This window comes from Pelecanus crispus, chromosome 4 (genome assembly GCF_030463565.1).
Source record: "Pelecanus crispus isolate bPelCri1 chromosome 4, bPelCri1.pri, whole genome shotgun sequence".
In the NCBI taxonomy this organism is placed as follows: Eukaryota; Metazoa; Chordata; class Aves; order Pelecaniformes; family Pelecanidae; genus Pelecanus; species Pelecanus crispus.
The window spans coordinates 24,520,805-24,539,857 of NC_134646.1; the positions used below are offsets into that span (position 1 = coordinate 24,520,805).

General features: G+C 42.2%; 1 protein-coding gene across 17 annotated transcripts in view; it reads left to right on the forward strand.

Annotated features, from left to right (window-relative positions):
• ADGRL3 (adhesion G protein-coupled receptor L3) overlaps positions 1-19,053 on the forward strand; it is a 286,653-nt gene that overhangs the window by 92,784 nt on the left and 174,816 nt on the right. For 13 of the 17 annotated variants that reach the window (XM_075709711.1, XM_075709712.1, XM_075709714.1 and 10 more), the window contains exons 3-4: positions 10,446-10,460; positions 12,255-13,055. In XM_075709711.1, coding sequence (XP_075565826.1) covers positions 10,446-10,460; positions 12,255-13,055 — 816 coding nt within the window. The remainder of the gene's footprint in view (positions 1-10,445; positions 10,461-12,254; positions 13,056-19,053) is intronic. The other 4 variants (XM_075709716.1, XM_075709721.1, XM_075709720.1 and 1 more) reach the window with 1 other exon arrangement.

Consider the following 19,053-nt stretch of genomic DNA (forward strand, 5'->3'; position numbering starts at 1 on the left):
GGGGAGCCAAATCCCAAAACCCATAAAGTGCTCTCTAGTCACACTTGGACTCAGAGCACGCATTTGTTGCAAGCTACTCTCCCTTAATGCATTTACCTGCGTGCTTGGTTAAGTAAATACACCCCAGTGCCAACCTGCCACTTGTGCGGTAGCCTCAGCTGGGGGCAGGCTGGCTTGCCACAGCCTTGCCAAGAGCACCACAGGGACTCCCAGCTTCATTTCTGCTCCTCGGTCAGCTCTGCAAATATGTGAGGGTTTTCTGCGCTGCTTGGTAGGTAGTGATTAATGGGATCTTGGTGTGGCAGGGAGACAAGTGAAACAGAGGTGAGGAAGATGCTTGTGCACAGCAGAGAGAGATTTGCTCAGCTAGGGTTTGAGGACACCCTCATGTTCAGCAGAACCAGCACATTTCATGTTACCTTCTGGTCCGTACCTCTTGAGGAGGCAACTGTGCCTATCTGTCTTGCAGTGCATAGGCATGCACACAATCTCTCCCATCTCCCCAGCACATCTGGAGCACGAACTGGGGAAAAGGCATGGGAGCCTTTCACAATTCAGCAGGGCATGATCTCCTCTGAAACATCTGCCTCTCAGCTGACATTTTGTTGACTCTGGCTGCTGAGAGCCGGGGCAAAAGAGACGATGAAATGAAGACTCCTAAGTAGTTTTCTGCAGTACATGCGGGTTGTAGATGGGACGTGAGCGTCAGACTACTGCAGAATCGTTTCTTTAGAGTGTTTTGGGAATGTGCCTCAAAGTGTAAGCTATGCCAGTACCTTTGCATTACACGTGTGAGCATATGTGCATGTGACACATGCTTGGGTTAATTATTTAAATCTTAAAATGTTGGAAATCACTTCTCTGCATATGAGTGCGCATATGTGCACATACACACATACAGCACACTTGTGTTAATTACTTAAACCTAAAAATGCTAGAAGTCACGCCTTGATTCTTTTTTTTTTCTTCTTCTTCTTTTGAATAGCAGATGATGTTAAAATTTACGCCAGATTGTAAAATCTTGTTCCAAAGGACCAGTTCCTGAAGAAGTCTAATGACTCCTTCCCCTGCTCTTCACTTGCTCTCCAAAGTGGTTGCAGTAAAATCCCACCTCTCCAGCTACTTTGTAGGTATTCCCCCAATTCAGAGAGGAGAAAACAAATGTGTTTTGTTATTTGGCTTTGTGGAAATCCTTTTCTGATTTTGATGGGCAATTTACTACAGCATCCAGTTGGAGACACTTAAGAATAAGTACTATTGAGAGAGGCAATTGATGCAAAATCCTTCCTTACTGTTTTCTCAATAGCAAAAAAGAAGCGGTGTTTTACCTACCAAAGCGTTATTAAAGAAAAGTCATCCATAGCAGCCGGTGTCAGCAATATGCCTTGCAATCAAACAAGAAATATGGTAGATACTCCAAGACATGAGATAACTGCCAAGGCTTATTGCAGAGCAAAGAGCTTTTCAAAAAATGTTTTCTCTGAAGAGCATCAGATTTCACTCACTTCTCACAGCACAGACATGCCTTGGCAATCATGATTAGCCTCATTTGGGCCTGTGGAATCCATTATTTTATAGCTAGTCTCACAGCTGGCAGGATGACAAACAGTTTATTCCTCTTTGGAGAGAAATCGGACCAAAAGACACAGAGTTTTAATTCAGTGTTCCCCCACCTAAGACATTTTTCCCTTCCCACTTATTGCTTAAGGCAAGACACCTAATGTTTGCCTTGATGGCTCTGTCAGGCTCTTGACATCCCAAATTTATCTCATGCCTGGATGAGGACAAATCTTTAATGAACTTCAGGCTTTTGTTCCTTTTAAAGTCAGGCAAGGAGGGTTTACAATTCATCTGGCAAGGAAGACATAAAGAGCTATACAAATAATAATTATTCTTAATTAGCTGCATTTTCCTGGTTGCCAAGTGATCTTTCCGTGCATTTGACATCCCAGGAGGAGGAAGAAGTGGGGTAGTTTTCTGGGTCCGTTTACCCATGGACTGAATGACCAAGGGGACTAAGACCTAGACTCAAACTTGCTTACAAGAGCTCTCTGGAGTTAGATTTTACCAGGCAAGGTTATCTCCCAAACAGCTGTTTTGTTGTGGGGTTTTTAACCATTCTGTCGGTCTGTCTCTCTGTGCCCCATCTCTGAGTGCTCCTGGGCTAAGCTGGCAGCACTGGGAATTAGGTGTAACACAGGTTCCTGCCCTGGAAAACCACACTCAACAGCCCTGGAGGATCAAACCCTGCTGCCAGCACATCTTGGTCCACCTCTATGTGCACAGAAACTTTTCTTAATGGAGGGGAGCAGTGTCTCGGTACTCCTTTTGTGCCCAGACCTTTTCCAGAGGGGCACCATTAAATAAATGCTCTTGGAAAATGCTTGGCTATCTTTCTTTTTTTTCTTTTTAGCCCTGGAGCTGGAAGTAATGCACAGTAATGCCTCTCTCCCCTTTTATAAAGGAGCTCGCAGGCCGGATGAGGTTTAATTCACACCTCCATTGGAGGGACCGGATCTCCACATCTTGCTTGTCCTAGCTGCAGGGCTGTTTTGCAAAAGACGGGTGTGTGCTCAGCATCAGGCTCTTCGTTGGCAGCAGGAGCCAGCTACAGAAGAAGCGCTGCAGAGGGTCAGCCCTGCAGTGCTTACCTCCCTTTCTGGATCTGTGCTTTCACTTTTTTCTTTCTCTCTCTTTTTCTTTCTTTCTTTCTTTCTTTTTTTTTTTTTTTTTTATTATGGGAGAATGATGTCCAGGTGGCTGATTCTGCTGTAATTTAATGGCAGCTCACTCATCTGCTGTTGTGCTGGAAACAATAAGAGGCCAACTGCCAAGGAAAGTTTGGCTGAATGACTTGTAGCCATAATTGTATTTCACACAGTACTTGTACGGTCCTTTTTTTTCCCTCTCACGCTAACTCATCTTGCTGCTTCTTTTTAGTTGATGAACTTAAAAGGAAAATTCTGGTGCACAACAAGTTGAGAGAGTTGCAGTGATTTAAGAAGTTGCTGATGTTTTTTGTATAAACTGGTGACAACAGGGGGATGTGCTACTGGCTGTAGGGTCACAGCAAAAGTCTGCATGGCTCTTTTTTCTGCTTGTGATGGTGGTGAGCAGTGGCCAGTGCTCTGACAAACACTTTGACTAGCATAAACAACCTTTTTGTTTCCCAAATTCAGGGATGAATTGTTTTTTTCCGGTTGCTTTGTCTCTGCAATGGTGCTGTAAACATAAAATCTCATCTACAGAAGAGATTTATACACATTAAAAAATCAGATATTTCTTATGAAGATGGACTGTGAGTATAACAATACTTGCTGCTTCTTTTTTTTCCAGTGGAGTATATTTCAGGACTCATTATACCTTATGTGAATTATCTTCACTTGAGCAAAAAATATTTACCTCTTGGAATAATACATTTAGAAGTGCAGCACAATCACATTCAGGATCTGCTGAAGCTGATGAAGTGTCTGTTTCTTCAGAGAAGCCAGTCACTGTGACTGCCACCTGGAATAATAACAAGAGGAGAGAGGCAAAGAAAGAATAGAAATTATTCACGGAATTTCAGGAAATCCGAATGTTTGCAAAACCTTTGAGAACCATCTCTCTGATCTCTGCTCTGCACAACAGTGTGAGATCTTGCAGGGCCGGGCACATAGCAGGGATTTACTGTTTAACCCCAAAACTCAGAATCCTAAAGTTTCATTGGCTTTCTGCAGGACTGATTTTTTTTTCCCCCTTAACAATATATTTAAAGGCATAATTTTTTGTGTGCTTTGGTACCTAAAATTAGGAAATGAGGTCATAATATTTAAGCTCCTAGAAAATTGGCCTCGAGGAGACAGTGTCGTGGAAAAGCATTTGTTATTTCTTGGGTTTGGGGGAGAGTCCATGTGAGGGCTTGGGCCTCTGATGCCTGTCGTTCATTATACAAATGTCTAACAAAAAGATAGCTTCCTCCAAAAATAGCCTAAAGTTTGATCTATAATACACAAGGCAATTTTGTAGGAAACCATAACTTTTTTCATCTCACAGAAACCTCTAGTGGACAACAGTTAATGTATATTAGTGGTTTCCTGGGTCCTGATGACCGTAAGTTACACTGACAGGTGTTTTAACATTAATAATCCTTAGTATTATTTTAGTGAATATCTATTAAATTTAGTTATTATGTATTAAAAAGCAGACTGAAAGCACTGACATTTTAAGGAAGCCCAAATTAATGGTTTAAAAGGTTTCACAAATTCATCAGATGAATGGAAATCTAAGGGAAGAAAATCCACTTATGAAAAACGACAGCTTTGATTTCTGCAAATCCATAGATACCATATTTCTGGATCTAATTTAGGTTGTGGTTTGTGAAAGCATTTATGGATTATTGACATTTCCAATCTCCGTACTTCACAGGAAATTAATTAGGAGGTGATAATTTTGGGAATGTGTTACATGAAGCCATTGTAACGCAAGGTACTTGTAGAACACCTTCGTTCACTGATGCCTGGGTATTATATGAAAAATGTAATTTGGAAATGGAGCAAGTGAGATTATTCCTCCCCTTTATTAAATAAAGGATTAGCACTTCATTTGCTGTAAAATGCAAGCATTTCTCCTGTGCAATAAATCAAGATTTTTTTTCCCCACCCTTACGGGAGGGAGTATAATGTGCACACACAGATACGTACAGTCAAAAAGAGGGAAGTACTCTGTTTACTGAAATCTTAAATTTTCTTGGAAATATAAATAAAATTGCAGACTAAGTGGGTCCCACCATTATAATCATTTAAAGCTAAACAAACTTTAAAACTTAGCTTGTAGAATAGTTTTCATCTGGTGGAGGACTGCAATGGAGAGGCTTGAAGTTGCATGTGGTTCTTTCATAACAGAAATTGGCAGCTGTGAGAAAGTTAATTCATGGCAATATAATTGATAAGAATAATTTCTTCATTCCTCTGGCTAGAGAATGAAAGTCTGAGTGCTTTAGATTCAAGTGTCAGATTGCTCTTGGACTGCAAAGCCAGGTAATGTTAATTGGGTCTGTTCTTCATTTAAATGCATGTATGTGCTTACCATTGGCACAAGTGAAGATCCCCCAGATAAAGCAGTGGACGGGCAAAAAGTGCTGTTACGTATTTCTTTATTGTGCCTTGCCAAAGGAAGCTGATATTCTTTCTCTGAAAAGGAAGGGAAATGATTTCTAGAAAACCTGTCGGGGGGGGGGGGGGGGGGTGGTGGTTAAAAATTGTAGTAAAGTGGGATTAGGTAGCAAAAATGGGAAGATAGCAACAGTATGTATTTGCAAAGTTGTCTTAGAAAACCTAATTATTCCGTTCTCTGTGCTTACTCTGGAGCCAAGACCCAAGAGGGTTTCCCCTGTTGCACGTCAAAACTTTTCACATTAAAAGCTCATAAAACGAGTGCTTCACTGGGGCTAACAGGACCAGAGCTAAATTCTGGCTTGGGGGCAGCTTGATGTAGAGGATGGGGACAGAGGCTAGTCACTTTCCATTACGAGGACAGTTGTAATGAAGGGACTGAGACCAAAGACCACTGTATTGCTGTTGCTTTTCCTTTGCCTAGAGGCAAAATGTCATCTGACCTTCTGCTGGCTATGGCTTGCTGCAGTGGGACCCCAGGCTTTGCTAGAAGGAGCGGGTGGATGAGAGAATTGGTGGCATGTGATTTGGTTTGCATCTGTGCTGCACAGAATGAGCACTGAGCTTGGCTTTGTGGTCACTTTTGTCATTTTAATTATGTGTCAGGAGAAGAAAATGAAGCAGAGATGGGTACTTCTGCAGTGTTTTCAACTTCAGGTTGCCAAAATGGCTCGTGTCTTACAAATGCTGAGCTAGCTCTCTAACTGTTCTTCTGGCAAACTGTATGTAGGGGTTTGAGTACATTTTAAGCGCAAATTAATAAAAGAAGAGTATTTTCATATTTTTGTTCCCTAGGTTTAGATATATTTATTTTAGATCTGCTGCTGAAGAGTTCAGCTTGCCTCCAACTGTGTTTCTCCATCAGGATCTGTCTACAGACCACCTGCGCTTTCGGATTGTAGAGCACTGTGGGTTGAAATATGTACAGGTGTGGTCCTCTTCTGCCTCGCTGACTGGGTGCTGGGATGGGGAACCAGCGGGACAAGCGAGAAGCTGATGACCCTCCTGCAGTATCTGTGCCCCCCTCTCATGTTGCCTCTGATCTGTCAACTGCTGCATTTCCTTGGTGACCTCAACCACTTTCTTAAATTTTACATGTTGGGAAGAGAAACTGCTCAGGATCTCATATGCCCTATTACTATTCGCATGACTGGGAATATGTCCTACCCAACAGCAGATTTTCCTATATCCTAGAGGACAGAGTCTCTCTAGCACTAACTATGAGGTCCTGTTGTCCATGATCCGCCATGCTGGATGTGCTGTGAATCTGATGCTGCCCTCGCCTGTATATTGCCTAGTTGCCTAGACTACTGCTTTCTGTTGTGATAGCTAAAAGGAAGTCTGCTATCAACATGTGCTTTAGTGCCCTGAATTTTGAACACGTCTCTTGTTCATTTTAACCTTCGTTTAGTAGAGGAACACCAAGACTCCAGCACCCAGCCATATCTTCAAAAAAGAAGAGCACCCTCATCTCCAAGCAGGCTGTACGTGGGCACATTTTGGGGTGCCTTGCTAGGTTTGCAGCTTTCCAAACATGTTCCTGTTCAACCTAAAACCCACAGATGGTGTGTGTGTTTTGGGGAGAAACACATAAATTGGGAGAGCTCTCTGTGGGTGCTATAGGGAAGCCCTCAAGTCAAAGACTGAGAGATTTGTGGGTGCTTTGCTGTTGGCACAAGGCTGGTCAAGGAGCTTGGAGTCTAGGGATTAAAGAAAGAAAGAAAAGGCTGTAGATGTCAGACCATCCTCGTATGAGGAACACTGGTGCAAGGCACCTTCCAGACTTCATTCTGTCATTAGAGGGAGCTCAATGCTCAAGTCCAGTGCAACAGGCCTCAGGGCCAAGTGGTGTCAGCTGTGTGATGGTCACCATCTTGCACCATTGGTCATGTGTCAGGGCAGGGCACAAAGCCAGTGCTGTGCCTTCTGGGGATGTTTCTCCCTAGTTGGTTCCCTAGTGCCATGAGCACTTTTTGGGTTCACCTCCCCATGCATCTGGTTAGGCTGGTTGGTGGAGGCAAGATGCAGTGGTTAGCCACATCTGGCGTGAAGCACCCTCAGCATGGCTAAGACGTTGCATCTCGTGTGACTAAGGTCAGCCTCAAAAACCTGTCTTCTTAGTCCTTCTATTTTGTCATTAACTGTGTGTTTAACACTGAGTCTCTGTATATTAAATCAGTCTGACCTGTGAAGGACAGGAACAGGTAGTGGATGTCACTTATTCTGCTATTAAACATCTGTCCTGAAAAAAAACCCAGCTGGCCAAGTACAGGGCACAACTTTTTACTTACTTTTGCAATTGCCTTTTAACATCCCTCCTATTCAGATAATTTTTTTCCAGGGGTTTTGTGCTTCTGTTGTGGGTTTGAAGCAATGCCAGGAAGAGAGCTCTCTACAGGATTCTACCACTGCATGCTTGTGCCTTAAATAGTTGAGCGCAACTCAACATGGTGGTAAGAAAATGAGCAGTTAATGTTGTTCAAGTGTTAATTGTGCCAGAAATTAAGAGTGTATTTTCAGAGCCTCAACCCAGCAGTACTAAGAGCATTTAATTAATTTGTTTGTGCCATTTCTCTGAATGGGTGGCAGGAATCTGCCTGATCGCTCAGGTCCGGGCGCAGTGGGAACAGGCTGTAGCAGCCGATGATCACACAGTGGCCTTGGTTTTTCTTCTGTCCAAAGAAACAGAAGAAAATCAGGGTATGTGGAAAGTCTTGTTTGTAACTCCCCTCAGACCTGGCAAGTCATTCTTGATTTCCTTCAGGCCTCTGGCACTGTTGAAGCCAATGGCACTGGCCAGCAACTGGCATAGGATATCGAGGTGAAATACCCTTGTTCTGCTCCAATGCAGCAATAGCAGGAGTGGGAGATCTCACTGTAAGAGAAATAACTGTGTATGCGTGCTTTTTCTGTAGATCCCTGTAGGAAGGTAAGGTGCCTCCTGTGCTATAAGCAGTATTTAAATTCTGTGGACTGGCATAGGCATTGCAGACATGTAAAATTGTCTGTAATTGGGCAAAATTTTAAAAATTCTACCAATACTTTATGAAGACAGTTTTGCAGTGATATGTTGCATAACTGAAGGGATAACCAGACCCTAATGAGACCCTTCCTTTTAATATTCCTCAATGAGCTAAATCCTCCAAGCTTCCCATGCAAACTGTTTGAATAATATGATGTCCCAATATAAGCTGAGTAATTACTGACATTCAGAAGCATTAAGTCTCAAATCAGCAGGAGGAAAATATGTATTTGGGATACATACAATGGAAAGCACCATACAGGAGGTCACCAAAACACATACTGTGTCTGGAATTATAAGAGAGCTGGATATGGCACTGACCGCTAATAACACATATGAGCTATTCAGGATAAGGGTAATCAATGCTTCAGGTCACTCAGCTCAGCTGGTTGTGAATATATTATCTCCTGCAAAAGCTTCTTTCTTCCTGCTTTGCAATATCACGCTGTTGTTCAAGTGCATTACAAAAGCTTTTGCTCATTTGGAAACATAAATTACTACCTTCTATGCTGCCAGAGGTACAGTATACCATCAGCCAGGAGAATCAGTGTGAAGCCATACATTTGGGGATCTGTCATGTTGCTTTCTTGCTTTTGCCAGGGACATTTAATGTTCTTCTGAATACTTTACTTAACTGTGGCCAGCCACAGCTTGGGACGGGGAGAGCAATTGCTGCGTGGGTTTCTCCAGTTGCTGGGTCTGGTGCCTTTTAATCTTGCTGGCTCTTTCCCTTGCAAAACCAGGTGCTTGCACTGAAATGCATCATCTCTGCTCCCTAGAGCCCTGACAGCCACATGGTGAAAACATTTGCCTTTAACCTTAACCTGTTATAAGGTAGAGAGGAACCTGAATCAAAGCCCAAGTAAAAAAAAGCTGTTTAAGTTTGGAAACACTCATTTTGGGAGCTGCAGTTGGCTCTGGCTGTACGCCTCCCCACACAGCGAAGTGCAGATCCACATGTCTAGCGGATGCATTTGCAGTCTTAGCCCGAAATCATTCTTCCATTGAGCCTGCAGTTTCCCATCCAAATAAATGAGACTTTTGAATGCAAAGGGGCTTGCAGTCGCAGCACCAGAGGACAGTCATTTGGCAAGTGTCTCGGTCTGGAAGGGGCTGGAGTGAACTCTGGGCAAGCAAAAACAAAGCACGCATGCATACCTTTGCACTCCTGTCTTGCTTCTCTGAACAGAGATCTCTTAGCTGTCAAAACCATACTGTTTTGCTGACAAGTTCTCACTTCTCCCTCAGTGATATTTTATGGGGCCTGTCTTCTACAGCTTTGGGGAGGAGGCCCTGCAGAACGAACAATCCCCAGGACTGGGGGTGCAGAAGCTGTTTGGGGCCCCACCATGCTGGAAGAAGGGGAAGGGGTCTGTGCCACAACCGCAGGGGACTTTTGGATGAGGGCCCCCAGGGCCTCTTGCAGGAGGTTTTTAGCTATAGAAACTAGTACTGAGAGTTTAGCAATTACTAAGTGCACTGCATTTATTTATTCTGACTGCAAGGGGCTTTGTCCGAAGGGACACAGCCTCTTCAGCAGCATTATTATCCATGGTGAATAATTCACATAAAAAGCAAGTTCTGGGGTTGGCTTTTTAAATGGTGCTCAGATATTTTTAACTCATTAACACTGTAAGTCTTTGGGATCGTATAAATCATATAAGTCTTACAATATTTGAAATGTTTTTTTCCCAGTCCTACTAAAGCTTGTTTCTCCAAGACATAGGACAGGACTCCACGAACATCCACAACATCCACCAGTGTGCTTCATTTGACTCTCCTAAGTTCTCTGTCATAAGGGAATATTCTCCTGCCTAAAGTAGGGATCTCTGTTTTACAGGATTTTGGCAGAGTATATGAAGATGTATATTCTATAAAGTTTCTCCCTGGATTTTTTATTCTATACATAAATCTATATCAGTCATATTTCAGTATATGAGTACACATGCTCTATGAAACTAGTCCAAGGCCGCTGCTGACAAGGTATCTCAAATATTTAAGGGGGCTTGGTATGTCCCAAGTTTTTTTTTTTCTTAAAGATTTTTGTAAAGTTAAAATTTATCATTATTTTGTTCAGCTTGTCTGCATATTATCCAGTGTATATCAGAGGAAAGGCTTTTTTTATATATATATAAAATGTTCACATACTAAAGTAAATTAATAAAGCATCCTTTTCATATGAAAGAGGTAAAGAAAAGTACCTGGCCAATGCAGTACCATTAATCTATTCTCTTTTCTCCTTTCTCTCTTTACCTCTCTCTCTACAATAGAAGTGGAACAAAAAGGTAATTAAATACCTTTCAAATTATATATATATATTACTTATGTATAGGCTAAGTTATTTAACAGTTTAACGTTTTAGTTGAAATACTTTGTCATTAATTCTCACTACTTTTTTGTTAAAGTTTATTTAGTATCTCTGCTGCTCAACTTCACCAGATAACTCATTTTTGCTGAAAAGTTTTTACCAGTGTCACTTTTTTCCATTAAATTTCTATTCAGAGGTTTAGATAACTCACTCTTCTCCTGCCCCAAAGAATTTGGAAAGTGTGCATACATATGTATGTGCATAAGTGTATCTAATTATGCCATAAAAGCCTCTTGGAAATGGCACCCCTTTACCAGCAACTCTGGGTGGTTACTTAGACTCCAATAGAGCAACATACTTTTACACCAGTTACTAAATCTGATTTTCCTCCTGTTTCGCTCTCCAGAGGATATTACCAATTTCTGCATTTCTGAAAATAATTGATTCTGCTCCAGGCAGGGAGCATGAACATGGGATCCCATCTGCCAGCCCCGCGCTACCAGAAGCGTGTGGTGGGATACCTCTTCACGCCTTCCTGCTGCCCATCCCATCGTCATGGTTATTGTACTACTCATGCTCATGGAGATCAGCATTACAAATAACCAACAAATATTCTCCCCCTGAAGTGTGTCCAGCACCTCCAGGTCAGGAGGGTGCTACTGGGGATGATGAGGGCCAAGCGAGCCAGTTTTGCTCCGGAGCATCCCTCCTTTCGTCTCCCCGTCCAGCCAGCCGGCCTCTTGGCGTTGGTGTTCCCGTGATGCCAAGGTCAGCTGGGTGCTGGCCGAGCCTCCTCCTGGGCACTGGGCATGCCCTGGCCCCTCTCAGCCCCCCCGAAGTCTGAGCAGCAAAGCACCCCGGTTAGTCAAACCGCTCCTCTGTGCTCCTCTCATGTAACAATAGAAGGTATATGTTTTTAAGTTTGAATTACTACTATATTTAACAGGACATTTTTTTAACTGATTAAAATCTAGACCTTGGGTTCCTCTCCAGTGAACTGTATTCTTTTCCTTCCTTCTTTCCTTTCTTCCTTCCTTACTTCCTTCCTTGTCTTTTCCTTTCAGCATCCATATGTCATTCGTTTATAATTGTGTGGACTGCATGTTTCATGTGTCCTGTAGCAGCTTTGAAAGCCTCATTTCTAGTTATACTACAGATCTGTAGATGGGTGTTCCCCCCACTCCCTTTGCTTTAATGCTGTTTTGAATTGCTAAGGGATTCGCCTCTGCTTTGCTGTTGGTACCCTTTAAATATGTAATATCGCTTGGGCTGTAAGGATGGGAATTTCTTTCTCTTATTTCCATTTCTAGGCCACTCTTCTGTGGGCTGCTCAAATAAATATGTGGACCAGTTCCCCAGGAGTTTACCCCTTCACCTATTAGGTACAGATTCACTGCAGAATATAATCTGGAAATAAAAACCCAGAAATCCTTTGGGGGCACATATTCATTTCAGAGTTTACAAAGGCGAGTGGTCCTAGTAAGTACACCTGTAAAAACAGATTTGAAAAGCAGTAAGAAAATGAGCCACAGTTGATAGAAAAAGCAGGGGAATCAAAAAAAAAAAATCAGTTCGGTGGAGCAAATCTTGTTCTAGAGACATGGCCAGAGGGAAGGCTAGTCTCCAGCTTCAAGGCATGGCTCTTGGGTTTCCTCTGATCCTGAGTGTTCTCTGCTCCAGAACTAGAAGCTGTTGAGATGTGTGGGCCAACCACCACTGGACTGTCATTAACTTTGTTCTTTTTGTTTTAAATTCTTTTCCCTTCTGGCAGTTTTTCTTTGCCCTGGACTGCTGAAAGGAGTATACCAGAGTGAACACTTATTTGAATCTGACCACCAGTCTGGTGCCTGGTGCAAGGACCCTCTGCAGGCGTCCGACAAGATCTACTACATGCCCTGGACACCGTATCGGACGGACACGCTGACAGAGTACTCCTCCAAGGACGACTTCATTGCCGGGAGGCCAACCACGACCTACAAACTCCCACACCGCGTGGACGGCACGGGGTTCGTGGTATACGACGGGGCTTTGTTCTTCAACAAGGAACGAACCAGGAACATAGTCAAGTTTGACTTGCGGACAAGGATAAAAAGCGGGGAGGCTATCATAGCTAATGCAAATTACCATGACACCTCTCCCTACCGCTGGGGAGGCAAGTCTGATATAGACCTGGCTGTGGATGAGAATGGGCTGTGGGTAATCTATGCAACAGAACAAAATAATGGCAAAATAGTCATTAGCCAGTTAAACCCTTACACATTAAGGATTGAAGGGACGTGGGATACTGCCTATGACAAGAGGTCAGCTTCTAATGCCTTCATGATCTGTGGGATTTTATATGTGGTGAAGTCTGTGTATGAAGATGATGACAATGAAGCCACAGGGAATAAAATAGACTACATATATAACACTGACCAAAGCAAGGATAGCATGGTGGATGTGCCCTTTCCAAACTCCTACCAGTACATTGCTGCTGTGGATTATAATCCCCGGGACAACCTCCTTTACGTGTGGAACAACTATCATGTCGTGAAATATTCCTTGGACTTTGGCCCACTGGACAGCAGAGCAGGTAAGGGTTTTAACACTGAGACAAAATCTGAACTGGGCTTTCTATTTTTTTTGCAAATAGGGTGTAAAATTGTAGTACACTCCTGTCTTACTGATCTGCCTGTGTTTCTGTAAATTAAGCCCCACCACAAGACCTGTGATGGACATTCAGACACTAATACATGCAGAATATTTTTTTTAATCTTAGTTTGAAATTAAATGGAGAAAGGAGTGTGCTGCCCATAACTAACCTGAAACAGTCTCCAAATATCCATGCTCTTCTTCGCATCACAGGGATTGCACTCTTTTCTCCTTAATTGAATTTTCCTCCATACATCAGATCATCTTCCCTTCTGCAAGAATTTTGGCAAAACAAAGCATGGAAGATGCTGTCGCTGCAAACAGCCAGGGAAAGACTGCCAGCCGGTTTAAATGACTTTGTTCCATTAAGCTGGGGGAGTTTGGGCTTTTTAGGGAAGCCACTGTTAATTGCATACATCAGCATGCACCCATGAGCGTGTGTTTAGAGTCAGGAGCGGAATCGACAACAAAATCCTCCAAATTGTTGGTGTCTTTTCTTTCAAGGTGCTCTTTTTTTTTAAAGCATTTCCTGACTTACTATGACTTACTATACTTTCTCTGAGAGAGGAGCATCTGGCCCCCAGAGGATTCCCAGCTTTTTCACCCTTTTCCCTGTTAGAAATTATGCCAGGAATTACTTTGGGTTATATTCACTTAACTTTACCAACTTCTTCATTGTTTTGCAAGTATTGTGTTCACAGTTGCCACTTCATTAGTAACATGACTTAGCCTAGATTGTGGTCAAACTCCTATGAAGGTACGAGAATTTCCAAACGTTGTTTGCTCAAGTCACGTTTAAGTGGTTACTGCTGTACACAATGTAGTCATAGTTATCAGGTAGTTCCTGTGGTGGACTGCATGTTTCAGAAAGGCTGAAAAAGTAAGAGGAAAGGCAGAATTAATATAATTTGGACAGTAAACTATTTGATTTGTAACATGGCTATTCCCAAAACGTTCTTTTTTGTTAATAAGAAACTTGGAAGTGGATGAGTGGATTCAGGTCTTCAGATTGCAAAACAGAAGTCAAGAGGTTTCTGTTGCTGAGCTTTTCTTTCTCTTTTCCTGTGTGCAGCCTGTTATCCTTATAAAAAATGGATCAAAAGATGATGAAAGAAACTGTGGATATGAAAATCTGGGGAGGGGTGGAATAAATGTAGTAAAATGGCAGTGAATTTCTCATTTTTATAAAAAAATGTAAGGAAGAGGAAATGGAAGTCTTGAAGAGGCAGATGAACAAAACCGAGGCACTGTTAAGAGAGAAGCAGGGACGTTTTCAATGATGTTGACCTCTGCAAGATCTCAGATGTGGAAAAAATGAAGTAATACTTCTCATTCTCCCAATTTAATGATGAGCATGTACTTTCAGAGTGGTGGAGTGAAGCAGAGCAATTTGTGAGCTATTGGTTATCCCTGAGGAGTGAAAATCAATTGCATCCCTTCTATTTCACAGAGTTTCTCTCCTTTTCAGTGAATTATTTCCAGGTGTTACAGCAGACTCTCTGCTGCCGCTTTTTCATGTGGTGACCGTTGTCAGTAATAGCATCTTTAATAAAAAAAAGCCATAATCAGTGGAAAACACAGATTTTGTACTTTCCTGTAAAAAAGGAAATGGTTCTCCCCTTTTTCCCAGTCAAAGCTGGTGAGATGGGAGAGCAGGTGAAAACCTTGCAGGGGGCTGAAAGTCTGTGAGATTGCAAGGATTTGATTTGTCCTTGTGTCACTCTGGTTTGAAGCCCCTTTAATTTCACTCATGTTTGGATGAGAATTTAAAATCCCCCAGTGCCAGATGGAAAGCTAAAGCAGTTTTTGGCTTTAGTTGGTGGACACGAGAGGGTTAAGCTGGTGTGAGGGAATCTGATGAGCCTTCTCTGATGTTCCTTTCATGCAGTTTTTGATAGCTTTGTAATGTGGGCACAAAGCTCAATTTTACATGCATTTCTCTTCTCTGAAAATTGCTGGGATTTCCTTTTTGGCAGAAATGCGTAAGGATCCCATTACCTCACTATTTTACGGGTTTAGAGGACTTTTGAGAGGACTGCTCTGACAGCAAGTGAAATTCTCGATGAGACAGCTCGAATGGGCCAAGGCATTTCAAAGCAAAGAAAAATATCTTTGCAGAGGGAGTTTACTGCTCCATTACCTGCACAGCCTGATTAGTGAGAACATTATTTTACGAGTCAGTCAAACGGAAGCACTGATTTTGAATTGAATAGGTGAGCAAACACTTGCTTGACAGCAGGTTTTTTTGCAGAGAGGAGCCAGGAGACCAGGACTGCGTGACTCTTTCTCTTCCAAGTTCAGCGCAACACATTTTCTGGTTAGCACCAAATTTCATGCTGCATTGCTTTATATATAATACTAAATATATGGCTGGCTTAAACCCAACTTCTCCACCAAAGAGCAGAACAGGAGCCAATGCAACACTAGGAAAGCAGTGAAGACCCAGGATTTTTTTATTTGGTTATTTAGGGTTTGGTTTGTTTTTTTTTTTTTTTAACAGAGTGGATTGTGGATATGTGTTTCCCCTCTTCTCTTCCAAAATCACCACTGATTCTCTGTTTAGAGCAAGGCAATGTTCAATGCAGCCATTTTCCATAGGGTTACAGTTTGAGTAGCAAAATATGTAAACAATATCTGCTTAATTAGAAAATAAAAGAAAGATTGTAAAATTGATGGGTTGAACAAATTGGTTGTTAAAAAACAATTAAGGGTGAAGTTTTAGGAGAAGAGCTCTTAAAACAAAAAATTGATTGTAACAAGGAAAGTGATGTATTTAGCTACCTAAATAGCCAGAAGCATATTTGAAATCTCTGGTATCACACATTTCCAGGATATCTAAAATAAAAAACAGGTGCTGGGGGCTCCAGTTCACTTGGAGTCAAACATTTTCAGTCTTTTCCCAAACTGTTCAGGGAAAGTGGGAGGAGGCGGGAGTCGCTTAGCTTATAGGAAAGGCAGGAACCACATCCTTTTGCTCTTCACACTGGTTAAACATTTTCTGTGAATTCTAATTAAAGGTCTGTTTGTGCATGTAGGTTGGGTACATATTTGAGATCTTCACTATCGCAGGGCTTTTCTCACCCACTGTTTGAAAAAATGGGCTTTTACTCCTTGGAGTAAATGAGTGCAAAATCAGGAGTTTCTGTGCTCAGCTTCTGTAGCAGCTGAAGATACCAGGGAAGACAAAATATTCTGAAGTCTTGAATGAGGCACGAAGCTGGATTCAACTGATCTAGAAGCAATTTAGGGCTCTTGATTGAACTAAAACCGATTGTTCCTTTTTCTCAGAAATGGGAAAAGCTGCATTTTAAGGATATGCCCTGCTGAATTTTTTTTTCCTTTTGTCTGGAGTTGTTTTCAGTTATCCCAAAAGTGGTTTTGAAAGCAAACACCCCTCAGTGCCTGCAAATCCCAGGAAACCTGTCATTAATGTCTACCTTCAAGAAGTGAACTTAAAGATACCAAAAGCCTTTGAAGCATATTTTCTTTGAGCTGTTTGGCCTTTAAATGAGTTTTTTGGAGGATGCTTTTCCATCAATGCTCCTGAGCTTTTGGGCTATTTCTTTGTAGCTGCTCTTGAATTTGCTAATTTGAAGTGGTAGTGAGAATAGCTCTACAACTCTAGCAATATTTTCCATTGCATTCTTCAAGAAGTTGAACCCAGAAAAGTGTTCAGGTTGTTATTTTTTTAATGTGCCCCACTAGACATGTGCAGAGAGGGAAACGAAAGGCTGTATCAGCAGAATGAAAAATTTTCCGCAACCTAATCAGTCTTAATATTCACCAGAGTTACCTGTTTTAATCATCACCCACTTGTGATACATTCTGCGTAAACAAATTCAAGAAATTATCAACAAATCCTCCTCTCCAAAAAGGTAAAGTGCTCCCATCCCACTTCCCGGTGCCGTGCTTTGTACAAACACGCATCTCCCAGCTTTGCGTCTCTGCACCTCCCCAGGCTGTCATGGCTCCTGGGTGGGCACCAGGTAGGGGGTCCTGGGCAGCAGAGAGACCAGAAGGAGAAAGTTTTGTCTTTTAAATGCCTGAGGTGCCCCATGCCAGTGCCGGCAGCTCTCGCTCAGGGGCTGGGGAAGTGCTGGCTGAGCATTTAGACCAGGGGTAGGGACCAGAGCCTGTCCTGTAGCTCAGCAGTGAAGAAGTCCAGGGAAGGACTTGAACCAGAATAAGGATCCCTCTGTGCATGTCTGGGACTGGGATGTCCTGGCAGCTGTTCCCAGTGACATGGGAAATACAGACTTTCTACTTTCGAGGAGATGTTTTGTTCTTCCCTTTTAAATTATGTCCAGGAGACCCAGGCATTACAATATGGGGGTGTTTAATAGATGTATGAAGTTAATAAATAAATATGCCCAATACACAAGGAAGACAGTGGTATGATACAGGACTTCTAATACAGCCTCATTGTGCTTAAGTGGCTTCCATAGATTGCATATTAACACTGTGGACTGCCAGTCCAGTAACCAAATGCGATATGAAGCTTTCATCCATACCTGCGATATTTTAAAAACCTCGGAGGGTGCATGTCAAACTTTTATCCTCCACATTTTGTTAAATATTGTGAGATGCTCTCTTGACATGTGATTGCAACCATTTTATTCAGTAAGGGTGGTTAGGGTTTTGGGTTTTTTTTTCCCTAAAGCAGTTTTACAATGCAGATAAGGTGAACCCTCTGTCCTTATAATATGCTAATTAAGTGCATTTGTGTCTTGGGTAAAAGATGTGGCAGGATGGTGATGAATAAGAACTTTAAACACATATGACACCTCGTTAAAATGTAATTTTCACATCATAAATCTGAGGCCTTTCCTTTGACAGCTGAGTAATGTGGATAGTGGGCAGAGGATCTTGAACATTTCAAAGCTGTCACGTGCTAATAGGTAGCTGAAAGTGACTTCCTGCATTGCTTGCCTTTAACACCCTACATCCTTGCCTGGGAAACGCATCAAAAGGGCTGCTGAATCTTAAAACCCATTTGTGCACAGGATATGAATTGCCATTGCTTCAAGATCCCATTGCAAAGCCACGCTTAGTATCTCTGAAGTTGAATTCGGGCTGCATTTTAAAAGGCCAGCTGAGCTTTTTGATGAGCAGCTTCTCCTGGCAGACAAGGGCCATTTTTAGGGAGCTGCTGAGTGTTTAATTGCAGCTTCTCCTGTGTTTTTATTTTCCAGTTGCTTTCCTCCCATCTAGGATCATCCCTAGCTCTCTTGCTCCTGTTCCTCTTCATTGCTTACAGTGACAGCTGCTGGTTGCACAGTGTTGCTGGATGTTTTCAGAGAGATCAGTGCTTCCTTTCAGCAGCCTCTGCTAAACACATATCATGACTGGGGCCCTGGCTTTTATCCTCTAATATGTGGCCATATATGCATGTCCCATTTATTCTATAAATATTTTGGTCCCTTTTTGCTATTTAAGACAGGAAGACATGTCTTAGTTTGGAGGTGAAGAGAGCAGCACAGAGACTCTTCATCTTTTATAACAAAGCTGGCATTTCAACCTACATTTGCTGGCCAGATGGTACCTTAAGCTCAGAAGGACAGGAGGGTATTTCACCTACCTGGGGTATGCTGGGAACCAGAATTGCATTTGTTACCCATTTTGAGGCCTGATCTGTCTCTTCATTTTTATCCTGTTTTAAATTTTCCCTCTTTGGAAAGCAGTGTTTGATTAAAAAATGATAAAAATATATCATACCACTGGACACTTTTCTGAAATTAGGGATTTCTGCTTTTTGTCAGGAAAGCTGGAGTTTGTTCTCTTTCCTCTACCTTCTCACAAAAAATCCTTAAAAAATGCAAGATTCCTCAGCTTCAAAACACTCCCTTTGTGGAGCATTTCATAAATATTGATACCGTTTGGTTAGCACAGCAGGAGTATCTTCAGTGCCTCTCCAGTACGAATAAATATGTGGTTGCTCC